At 44.7% G+C, this 12,467-nt stretch overlaps 1 protein-coding gene across 4 annotated transcripts in view; it reads right to left on the bottom strand.

Annotated features, from left to right (window-relative positions):
• OSCP1 (organic solute carrier partner 1) overlaps positions 1–12,467 on the bottom strand; it is a 37,122-nt gene that overhangs the window by 18,987 nt on the left and 5,668 nt on the right. For 2 of the 4 annotated variants that reach the window (XM_003812595.5, XM_008965051.4), the window contains exons 2-3: positions 10,593–10,622; positions 4,346–4,500 (exon numbers count right to left, since the gene is read on the bottom strand). In XM_003812595.5, coding sequence (XP_003812643.3) covers positions 4,346–4,500; positions 10,593–10,622 — 185 coding nt within the window. The remainder of the gene's footprint in view (positions 1–4,345; positions 4,501–10,592; positions 10,623–12,467) is intronic. The other 2 variants (XM_003812594.5, XM_008965053.4) reach the window with 1 other exon arrangement.

Below are 12,467 nucleotides of genomic sequence, written 5' to 3'. Positions count from 1 at the left end.
CTGCAGCCAAACATTTCCACTTAGAAGGTGGCATACAACCAGAATAGCTAGCCAGGTGCAGTGGCTCACACCTGTTATCCCAGCACTTTGGGAGGCCGAGGTGGGTGGATCACCTGAGGTCAGGAGTTCGAGACCAGCCTGGCCAACATGGTGAAACCCCATCTCTACTAAAAATACAAAAATTAGCCGGGTGTGGTGGTGCGTGCCTGTAATCTCAGCTACTCAGGAGGCTGAGACAGGAGAATTGCTTGAACCTGGGAGGCAGAGGTTGCAGTGAGCCGAGTTAGTGCCACTGCACTCTAGCCTGGGTGACAGAGTGAGACTTTGTCTCAAAAAAAAAAAAAAAAAAAAAAATTAAAACAAGCCCCAGAAAACAGGAATAGGCTGGTGTGTGTGCATGGGGATTGGGAAAGTACAATACTGGAGATACAGATTTGAGACTCTGCCATCATTGTTGAACATTAAATGCTCGTATATAGGAAACCATGCTAGAAATAAAGAATAAAAACAGGTATAAGATGAAGGAATGCCAGTTCAGAGTAATTCAGTAAATTGGGTCTCACAGCTAGTAACTGGTAGAGCTAAGGCTTAAACTCAGTTTTTTTAATTCTAAGTTCTGTGTCCTTCCTCTATGGAAATTTAAACTTCCTCTTCTTTTCTTTTCTTTTTCTTTTCTTTTTTTTTTTTCTTTGACATGGGGGTCTCACTCTGTTACCCAGGCTGGAGTACAGTGGCGTGAACACAGCTCACTGAAGCCTCAACCTCCCCTGCTCAAGCTATCCTCCTGTCTCAGCCTCCTGAGTAGCTGGGACTACAGTTGTGTGCCACTGTGCCCAGCTAGTTCTTCTAATTTTTAGTAGAGATGAGGTCTCACTATGGTTTTTTTTTAATATGTTAAAAAATATTAGAGATGGGTTTTTGCTATGTTGCCCAGGCTGGTCTTGAACTCCCAGGCTCAAGTGATTCTTCCACCTGGGCCTCTCAAAGTGCTGGGATTACAGGTGTGAGCTACTGTGCTCAGTCTCTAAACTTTTTTAAAGGCAGAGAGAGAAGAGCAAGCAGAACTGAAAATATAATTAATATTTATTGAACAGCTATATGCCAGGCCTATGTATGTTTCTCACTTAATTCTCCTAATAATTGATGAAGTAGCATTTATTATCCTCATTTTACAGATGAGAAAATGAAGGCTCAGAGAGTTAAAGGAACTTTTTTTTTTGTTTTGAGACAGAGTTTTGCTCTTTTTGTCCAGGCTGGAGAGCAATGGCGCGATCTTGGCTCACTGCAACATCTGCCTCCCGGGTTCAAGCAATTCTCCTGCCTCAGCCTCCCAAGTAGCTGGGATTACAGGCACTTGCCACCATGCCCAGCTAATTTTTTGTATTTTTAGTAGAGACGGGGTTTCACCATGTTGGCCAGGATGGTCTCGATCTCTTGACCTCGTGATCCACCTGCCTCGGCCTCCCAAAGTCCTGGGATTACAGGCATGAGCCACCGCGCCTGGCCGAGTTAAAGTGACTTTCCAAAGGTAAGTGGCAAGAGGTAAGAGGGCCCAGTTAAAGGCAGTCTGTCTCCCTGAGTCTTCTAAGTACCAGTAATAAGTGAGTGCTGACTCTGCAAATCTAACTCCCACCATCAGTCATCATGATTTTAAAATTTTTTCTTTCTCTCTCTCTCTCTATTTTTTTTTTTTTTTTTTTTGAGATGGAGTCTTGCTCTGTCCCCCAGGCTGGAGTGCAGTGGCATGATCTCAGCTCACTGCAAGCTCCACCTCCCAGGTTCACGCCATTCTCCTGCCTCAGCCTCCCGAGTAGCTGGGACTACAGGCGCCCACCACCACACCGGGCTAATTTTTTTTTTTTTTTGTATTTTTAGTAGAGACGGGATTTCACCATGTTAGCCAGGATGGTCTCGATCTCTTGACCTCGTGATCCACCCGCCTCAGCCTCCCAAAGTGCTGGGATTACAGGCGTGAGCCACCGCGCCCGGCCCTCTCTCTATTTTTTTAGAGACAGGGTCTTGCTATGTTGCCAAGGCTGGTCTTGAACTCCTGGGCTCAAGCGATCCTCCTGCCTTGGCCTCCCAAAGTGCTGGGATTACAGGCATACGCCATTACACCTGGTCTTTTAAAATTTTTTTGTAGAGATTTGGTCTTGCTGTGTTGCCCAAGCTGGTATTGAACTCCTGGCCTCAATCCCAAAGCACTGATATTAGAGCTGCAAGACACTGTGCCTGGTAGTCCTCTTTCACATGGTGGGAGAAGTTGTAAAGGAATTATTATTATATTTTACATTAACTAAAGACCAAACTTTAAAGATTTCATTAGTTTCCCCCTGACATCCTATTTCTGTTCTGAAATCCCATCCAGGACACCACATTCTATTCCGCTGTCCTGTGTCCTTGGGCTCCTCTTGGCTGGACAGATTCTCTGACTCTCCTTGACTTTGGTGACCTTGATAGTTTTGAGTACTGGTCAGGTATTTTGTAAGCATGACCAACCAACAGTATTTGTGTGATGTTTTTCTTATGGTTAGTCTGGGGTTTGGAGTTTCGGGGAGGAAGACCACAGAGGTGAAGTTCCATTTTCATCACATCATGTCAGGGTACATATTGGCAACATGACTCATCACCGTTGATGTTACCTTGATCATCCGGCTGGGGTAGTTTATCAAGTTTCTCTACTGTAAAGCTAATTATTTCTTCCCTCCTTTCCATACTGTACTCTTTAAAGTGCAGCCCCCACCTAAGGAGGGGGAGTTACACTCTCCCTCCCTGAGGGCAGAGTATCTACATAAATCATTTGGAATTCTTCTAAACAGACTTGTCTGTCCTCTGCCATTTATTTATGTGGAATTATTATTATTATTATTATTATTATCATTATTATTCAGAGGCAGATATATTCTTGAAGGAATTATTATTTAAAAAATCACAGCATCCCAATACTTTGTTTCCCAAAGAAATAGATATGTTCACATTATGAGTAAAGACTGTTTTTGAACTTGCTCTAAAAAATATCTGGTTTCTACATTGCAGAGCTGAGATTTGTGAAGAATGAGGCAGAATTAAAATTTTGGGGTTGAGTGCTTTTAAAAAATTGTTTTTTTATTTTACTTATTTATTTTTGAGATGAAGTCCTACTCTGTCGCCCAGGCTGGGGTGTAGTGGTGTGATCTCATCTCACTGCAACCTCCGCCTCCTGGGTTCAAGTGATTCTCCTGCCTCAGCCTCCTGAGTAGCTGGGATTACAGGTGCATGCCACCACACCCAGCTAATTTTTGTAATTTTAGTAGAGATGAGGTTTCACCATGTTGGCCAGACTGGTCTCGAACTCCTGACATCAAGTGATCCGCCTGTCTCGGCCTCCCAGTGCTAGGATTACAGGTGTGAACCACCATGCCCAGTCAGGGTTGAGTGCTTTTATTGTGTTAAGGCATGTATTCCTGGGGTTCATAAATATGGGCATGAAAGCCAGCACTCTTGTCTGGGTACAGTGGCCCACACCTGTAATCCTAGCACTTTGGGAGACTGAGGCAGGAGGATCACTTGAGCCCAGGAGTTCCAGACCAGCCTCGGCAACAAAGTGAGACCCCATTTCTACAAAAATTTAAAAATTAGCTAGTGTGGCCAGGCGCGGTGGCTCATGCCAGTAATCCCAGCACTTTGGGAGGCCAAGGCGGGTGGATCACCTGAGGTTGGGGGTTCGCAACCAGCCTGACCAACATGGAGAAAACCTGTCTTTACTAAAAATACAAAATTAGCCTGGCGTGGTGGCGCATGCCTGTAATCCCAGCTACCTGAGAGGCTGAGGCAGGAGAATCGCTTGAACCCGGGAGGCGGAGGTTGTGGTGAGCCAAGATCACGCCATTGCACTCCAGCCTGGGCAACAAGAGCGAAACTCCATCTCAAAAAAAAAAAAAAAAAAAAAAAATTAGCCAGTGTGATGGCATGTGCCTGTAGTCCCAGCTACTTGGGAGTCTGAGGCAGAAGAATTGCTCGAGCCTGGGAGATCAAGGCTGCAGTGAGCTATGATTGTACCACTGCACTCCAGCCTGGACAACAGAGTGAGACCCCATCTCAAAAACAAAAAAACACCCAAACAAATCAAACAAATAAAACCCAGCACTCTCTTTGGGCAGGTGGAATGACATAAACAACAGAGGGGTTGTTGTGGATGATTTCTGAGGTCTTTCCCACTCTGAAACTCAACAACTACTAGTATTTACACATGCCTGTTTCTTGCAAGGAACCATTGCATACATCATCTCATGTGACCCCAGTCTATGATCATCCACAAAAGGTACAAAAAATGCAACCAAGATGACAAAGGCAGCTGTCTGCTCACCTTATCCATGCTGGCCTGGTTCAGTTTCATAATGGAGGCATGAGCCAGGCGCTCATAGACAGTCCTCAGGGCCTTCTTGGAGTAGAGCTCTTGAGGCTTGAATAATTCCTCCATAAACTTTCTATTGAACATGGTGGAGATGATGTCATTCAGAACTGCAGAGACAAGAGAGAACACAGCTGAGCAAAGTACTGAAGCAAGCCTATCCTGAAATGCTCTTTGTGTACAGGTACAGGAGCTGAGCGTGTACAGTACAGAATTGGGATGCTGTATGCTTGGTGAGATCAGCTCCCTGAGGGGACCACACAGGTGTCCCGGTAGAAAGCAGGGCTCTGAGAGTGCTTTATGACACCATTTCAGGGAAGATATAAATGAAGACAAGGCACTAATGTGTTGTGCTTCAGAGATTATAAACTCCTTATATAAATATTATCTCACTTGATGATAAGGGGAATATTTCTTCTTTCTTTAAAAAAGATTACTGGCTGGGTGTGGTGGCTCACGCCTATAATCCCAGCGCTCTGGGAGGCCAAGGCTGGAGGATCACTTGATGCCAGGAGTTTGAGACCAGCCTGGGCAACATAGTTAGACCCTGTCTCTACAAAAAATTGAAAGCAATTAGCTGGGTGTGGTGGCGGGCCTGGAAGCTGAGGCAGGAGGATCACTTGAGCCCAGGAATTCAATGCTGCAGTGAGCTCTGATTGTGCTACTGTACTGCAGCCTAGGCAACAGAAGGAGATCCTGTCTAAAAAAATAAAATAAAATAAAAATAAAAATTCCTATAATTTTTAAAAGCAAATCTAAACATTTTTACTTAAAATTAAATATTATAAAAATGGGACCAACAATGGTAATTGACTCTTAATAACACCTCCTGAAAATAGACAAGTCTACCCACTGGTTAGAGATTAAAACACTTGTAATGTTGCTATAAGACATGTACTTTGAATAGCACCATTTTTGAATGCCTTAATTTCCACATTTGATCTATAATCTTGATACTACAGTGTAGTGCTATATCTCACACTGCTGTTCAAATGGAAAATTTCCCTCTGGTGAGAAAGAAGTGTACAAACTAAAGTGTCTATAGTTTTAGATCTTCGTTCATCTAGATATTTTGCACTACTGAAATGAAATATCACTAGTTAAGGGCCAAGAAAACCCTCAGGTATGAGAAATAGGAAGAGGTATGGTTGAACATAGATTATCCTTAATTAAACCAGTTATCCTGGCCTAAATGTGAGCATATGTGGATACTGAGAACATACACTTATAGAAATTCAAATTTGAAAGAAAACTGGGTTACTTAAAATAATTATACAAAATCACTTATTAAACATGAGTGGTTATTATTGAAATATAGAAATTCCTCCTTCTTTTGCTGAACACAAAGGACACTCCAGATGACTGCCTGTGGCCATGTCTCTTTAGAGCAGAGGCAAGGTAGAGCAGTGAAGTGATTATTTTAGGCACTCTCAACCTGTAAGTAATTGACAGAAGTACCCGGAGGGCTCAGGCCCACATTTTAAAGCATTTCAACACATTTTATGGGGGAAGGGGGAGCTGAGGGCTGGTTGTACTTAAATCTTAAATGGAAGAGCTACAGGGGGAGGGGAGAGGGGATACATCCCCAACACACACACCCCCAGTGACACAAATGAACTGACTGTGGCTCCATACAGAAATGCTAAACTCACACTTGACCTTTAGATTTTACTCTAGACTTGATCCTATTACTCAGTGAGGGAGAACCAAATCCATTACCAACACAGGGTGTCCCTGACATCTGACAATTTCAAACCATCCCAGCTTGCCCTTGATGTGCCCTAACATTTCCCCACCGTGGACAGCTCGGAGAGACATAGAACTCTGTCAGGTTTGCCTCATGCCTGACCACCTCCATTGGACTGAAACAAGAAAGAACCTGCAATGAACTGGGTTTTCTAACCTTTTTCTTACCATAGCCTACATAAAATGTAGCATTTGCAAGGAAACAGGCATAACTGAAAAGCCACACATAAGTCCTCAAAAGAGAGAATATGAAGAATTTTCCACAGACTTACGTAAGCCAGGGAGGAGGAGTGCCAAAGAAGAATTCAAGTTGAAGCATCACATCAACTCTGGTTAGGTTAATGCTTACAAAGGGCTGCTATTCACCTAGGTGCTGAGTCATTTCTCTGGGGTCTTTGAGCCCTTATTAGGAGCTAGGGAAATAGCTTACACCCAGATAAATCAGTTCTGGACGAAAGAATACCCCAAGGTGATTGTTAGCTACTCGGGCAAAGTGAAAAGCAAAATGAAGTCTTTCCCTGTGGGAAGTGAAGAAGCTCTGGAGCACCACGGCTCCTGGCGCCAGCATCCAGACAGTTCACCTGCTGGGAAGAGGATGGCAGGGTCTGTCCTTGTGGGCAGAGCAGTGAGTACAAATGCCCCCAAAGAGGAAATGGCAGTTTAATGGTTGGGCCACGACACCTAGGGCTCCCTCTTCTCGTTTCACTCTTTGGAAATAAGATGGAGGCACACGTTAACATGTTTTTGTCTTACAATTTGCTTCACCCAGCCCTTGGTTGAGGCAGACCTATTAGGTACCAGACAGTGAAATAAACACCACAGGCACAAAGAGGAAGGAGATGTTATCCTGGCCCTAGAGAAGCAGCACATCATCTTTAGGTTAAACCTGAGAAATAGTTTTTTTAAAAAATTTAATTAGTGTACGGGCGCGGTGGCTCACGCCTGTAATCCCAGCACTTTGGGAGGCCGAGGCGGGCGGATCACGAAGTCAGGAGATCGAGACCATCCTGGCTAACGCTGTGAAACCCCGTCCGGGTGGTGAGGGGCGCCTCTGCCTGGCCGCCCCTACTGGGAAGTGAGGAGCCCCTCTGCCCGGCCAGCCGCCCCGTCCGGGAGGGAGGTGGGGGGGTCAGCCCCCCGCCCAGCCAGCCGCCCCGTCCGGGAGGGAGGTGGGGGGGTCAGCCCCCCGCCCGGCCAGCCGCCCCGTCCGGGAGGGAGGTGGGGGGGTCAGCCCCCCACCCGGCCAGCCGCCTCGTCCGGGAGGTGAGGGGCGCCTCTGCCCGGCCGCCCCTACTGGGAAGTGAGGAGCCCCTCTGCCCGGCCACCACCCCGTCTGGGAGGTGTACCCAACAGCTCATTGAGAACGGGCCATGATGACAATGGCGGTTTTGTGGAATAGAAAGAAGGGGGAAAGGTGGCGAAAAGATTGAGAAATCTGATGGTTGCCGTGTCTGTGTAGAAAGAGGTAGACATGGGAGACTTTTCATTTTGTTCTGTGCTAAGAAAAATTCTTCTGCCTTGGGATCATGTTGATCTGTGACCTTGCCCCCAACCCTGTGCTCTCTGAAACATGTGCTGTGTCCACTCAGGGTTGAATGGATTAAGGGTGGTGCAAGATGTGCTTTGTTAAACAGATGCTTGAAGGCAGCATGCTCGTTAAGAGTCATCACCACTCCCTAATCTCAAGTACCCAGGAACACAAACACTGCGGAGGGCCGCAGGGTCCTCTGCCTAGGAAAACCAGAGACCTTTGTTCACTTGTTTATCTGCTGACCTTCCCTCCACTATTGTCCTGTGACCCTGCCAGATCCCCCTCTGCGAGAAACACCCAAGAATGATCAATAAAAAAAAAAAAAAAAGAAAAAAGAAAAAAAAAATTAGTTAGTGTACGGGCGCGGTGGCTCACCCCTGTAATCCCAGCACTTTGGGAGGCCGAGGCGGGCGGATCACGAAGTCAGGAGATCGAGACCATCCTGGCTAACGCTGTGAAACCCCGTCTCCACTAAAAAAAAATACAAAAAATTAGCCGGGCGTGATGGTGGGCGCCTGCAGTCCCAGCTACCGGGAGGCTGAGGCAGGAGAATGGCATGAACCCGGGAGGCGGAGCTTGCAGTGAACCGAGATCGCGCCACTGAACTCCAGCCTGGGTGACAGAGCGAGACTCCAGCTCAAAAAAAACAACAACAACAACAACAAAAAAGTAATTTGTTTTTTATTTTTTTCCCTTCATCCTAACATCCCTGAAGAAATAGTTTTAATCAGACCCGCCCATTAGTCTAAGTGTTGGTTTTTGGCATGCAAATGAGTTCTGCATACTTTTCACGAGGCCGGAATATACTAGGAGCCGGATTTCAATAGGAAGAGGCTAAGGGGGGCCGGGCGCCGTGGCTCACTCCTGTAATCCCAGCACTTTGGGAGGCCGAGGTGGGTGGATCACCTGAGGCTGGGAGTTCAAGACCAGCCATGACCAACATGGAGAAACCTCATCTCTACTAAAAATACAAAATGAGCCAGGCATGGTGGCTCATGCCTGTAAATGCCTGTAATCTCAGCTACTCAGGAGGCTGAGGCAGGAGACTTGCTTGAACCTGGGAGCGGAGGTTGTAGTGAGCTGGGATCGCTCCATTGCACTCCAGCCTGGGCAACAAGAGCGAAACTCCGTCACAAAAAAGAGAAAAAAAAAAAAAAAAAAAGGAGGCTAAGGCAGGGGAGGGAAGGGATTTTTCACAGGAGCCTCAGAAAGTTGGTAATTGGGTTCTCAACATAGCAAGCTTCTAGTCTTGGGTTCAGATTATGAAGCCAGTTTCTGTTCATTACTTTTGAACATTTATGTTAAAATAAATTTCAATGATTCAATTATGTATATGAAAAGCTCTCAAAATCCACACTTCATACCTGAAATTCTGCTATGCATCAAGGGAGGGACGGGTCAAAAATTGCTCAAGAAGTGTCAAAGGATGGTTGTGAAATGTAATAAAGTGTACCAAGTACTTCAATTGGGCTTTTCTTCGAGCCTGGTCTGATGAAATAATTATCTTGATGAAAGCAATCAAGTTTTTACCAATTACCTCTGCTCTAAATTGACTTGTTTATGGGAATATGAAATTTGGAGCCAAGAATTTAGAGAGAGGCTAGGAAACCCTCCTGAATAGTTACCATGTTTCAATCCTCTCTATGTCCCAGGCACTGGGCTTAGAACTTTATATGCATTATCTCATTTAAACTCCAAGACAACTCTGAATTATTATCCTCATTTTTTTTTTTTCCTGCCGGACCACTTATCGTTTTATATTATCCTCATTCTATTAAGGAGGAAAACTGAATCAGAGAGTTTAAAGTCCAAGGTCACACAGCTGGTGATGGAGCTGAAATTAGAATTAGGTCTGTTTGATTTAATGCCTGTGCTTTTAAATATTATTATTATTATTATTTTTGAAGTGGAGTCTCGCTCTGTCGCCCAGGCTGGAGTGCAGTGGCATGATCTCGGCTCACTGCAACCTCTGCCTCCCAGGTTCAAGTGATTCTCCTGCCTCAGTCTCCCAAGTAGCTGGGATTATAAGCGCCCACCACCATGCCCAGCTAATTTTTGTATTTTTAGTAGAGACAGGGTTTCACCATGTTGGCCAGGCTGGCCTCAAACTCCTGACCTCAAGTGATCCTCCTGCCTCAGATTCCCAAAGTGCTGGGATTACAGGTGTGAGCCACTGCACCTGGCCTCTTAAATATTATACAGGTTGTCTTCCCAGCATACTTGGTGTGGTGAGAGCATTTAAAATATTGAGGAGGATGGCTGATGATAGGCACACACCACACCCAAATGTCAAATGACAGAAGGTACCTGAGATTTATTTAAAGGCTGAGAAAGTCTAAGGCTTTATTCTGAGGAGTTGACAACTTTTTCAGGTTTCCTGCTTGCAGTAGGTAAGGGGAAACTGAAGCTTTTGCATGATGAGGCCACACTGCATGCATGATGTCATGCCTTCTGCCCACAGTCCTGGCAGCCATGCAGTTACATGCTTCGATTTTTCTCGGTTGCTCTGTGAGCTCAGGAGAATGGCTCAGGGAGGGTCACTCATGTTGAAGCACAATTCTTTGGTTACATGACAAAACAAAGTTGTTTTAAGGACTACCAAATAGGATGACATACCCCAAAGTATGGCTATTGCCCCAGCTGTCCCAGCAAAGCTTGGAACTGAGAAAAGGAGACATATCCCTCAAGTATAGTGTGGCTTTTTGGTCAGAGTTTGCTTAGTTTTCATCTTAACATGCTGTATTTCTTCCTCTTAAGTAAAAGATTCAAATGTATAACCAATATCTCAGCTAAAGACAAACTCATGCCTATTTTCTTACTTTGACTTTGAAATGTTTCGAGCGGTCCCATTTTAAGCCCTGCTGATAAAGGCCTGAGTGAACCTGTGGATGCACACTGAACACATGCAGCCCGGAGATAGCATACCTCGTTTTCTCTCCACCTCTGTCCATTCATCTACATGAAGCATACAAAAAGAAAACACCAGTTCATGAAGCAAGAACATTATTTTCAAGGAGGCTTTAAACATACCAATTCCAATGATCTTATCTATGAAACTTTACTTTTCACGTTGGCATTTAATGTCTAATGTGAGCACACTGCCTTCTATTTGAAACCTTTAAAAGGATGATGGATAAACAACATATTTCAAAAAAGCTCAAGAAAGGCTATGTCTTACAGAGACTGGCCTAAGAAGAGAGTAAACTGAGGAGGATTAGCTATCCTGTGGTTCATCTTGAAAGGCCCAAGAAGCCCCGCTCTCTAATGCTACAAGAATACATATCATTCAGTAGTAGGCTTTTAAAGACGCTAGCCTCCATGAGGAAGAATAATTCCAAGAACAGGCAGAGGAAAGAGTTTCTTTGTATACAATCTGAGTTTTCTTTTCTTTTCTTTTTTTTTTTATTAATGTAAGATTTCCCTTTCTAGAGGACAGATGGAACTGCTCAAATTAGAAAACTTGAAATGTGAATTAAAAGGAAAATGTCAGCATTTGTTTCTGTTTTACTTTATATATATATAGATGCATGATTTCCATGTAAAAAGAAGCGAATAATGATGGGACCACTATGAAGAAAGCTTCTGAGGCAAAGGCAGTTGGGGAGATCCCAAGAGGAGACCAAATAAGGAAAAATGTAGTTGGCTAGAGAAATCGGTGAGAATCAAGACTCTATGGGTTGAAACCTGGCTCTACTTACTGGCTATATAAACTTCAAGCAACTTGTTTAACCTCAGTTTCATTCGTAAAATAGGGATTATAATAGCACCTATCTCACAGGCCTATTGTGGGGATAAAGCATAACACACATCAAATACTTAGCTGGCTTCCCTTTGAGTTCTGTTTCCTCTACTGAGGGGTATTAGACACCACCCATAAAGGATGGAAGATGACTTTTTTCCTTTCCTTAATTTTTGATGGAGATTTCAATCTAGAAGAACCACCCCTAGATAAAAAAGTTCTATACACATCTGTATTTCAAAAACATTTTGGCGAGGCACAGTGGCTCATGCCTGTAATCCCAGAACTTTGGGAGGCCAAGGTGGGCGGATCACCTGAGGTCAGGAGTTCGAGACCAGCCTGGCCAACATGGTGAAACCTCATCTCTACAAAAAATACAAAAATTAGCTGGGTGTGGTGGTGCACACCTATAGTCCCAGCTACTTGGGAGGCTGAAGCAGGAGGATTGCTTGAACCCAGGAGGTGAAGGTTGCAGTGAGTGGAGACTATGCCACTGTACTCCAGCCTGGGCGACAGAGCAACACTCCGTCTCAAAAAACAAAAACAAACAAACAAAAACCCCAAAACCATTTTGTAATTAATAGTTTCTTTTGGAAACATTTGCCACTAGATTGTGGTATTAGGGGTGATTTCTGAAGTTATAATCAAAGTATACACATGGCTTCAATACATAATACCAAAAGCTCCCAAGAGAGCAGTCTGAAAGCATGCCCAGTGCCATGTCCTAACCGGCTGCAAAGGGTTTCCATTGCAAGATCACACTCCTCTGGGAAAATTCACCATCTTCCCCCACCAAGAGTCATGGGCTCTTGAAAAGAAAATACTGGGAGAGCAGCACCAAAAGTTTGGCAGATACTGTTTTCTTTGGCACAATGTCCACATCTATCTTTCTGTGGCATTTATTTATTTATTTATTTATTTTTGAGACAGGGTCTTACTGTGTCGCCCAGACTGGAGTGCAATGGCGCGATCTCGGCTCACTGCAACCTCCACCTCCCGGGTTCAAGCGATTCTTCCGCCTCAGCCTCCCGAGTGGCTGGGATTACAGGCACCTGCCATCA

This window comes from Pan paniscus, chromosome 1 (genome assembly GCF_029289425.2).
Source record: "Pan paniscus chromosome 1, NHGRI_mPanPan1-v2.0_pri, whole genome shotgun sequence".
NCBI classification, from domain to species: Eukaryota; Metazoa; Chordata; class Mammalia; order Primates; family Hominidae; genus Pan; species Pan paniscus.
The sequence above is the reverse complement of the archived record's forward strand: the minus strand, read 5'-3'. Positions and strand labels throughout refer to the sequence as shown.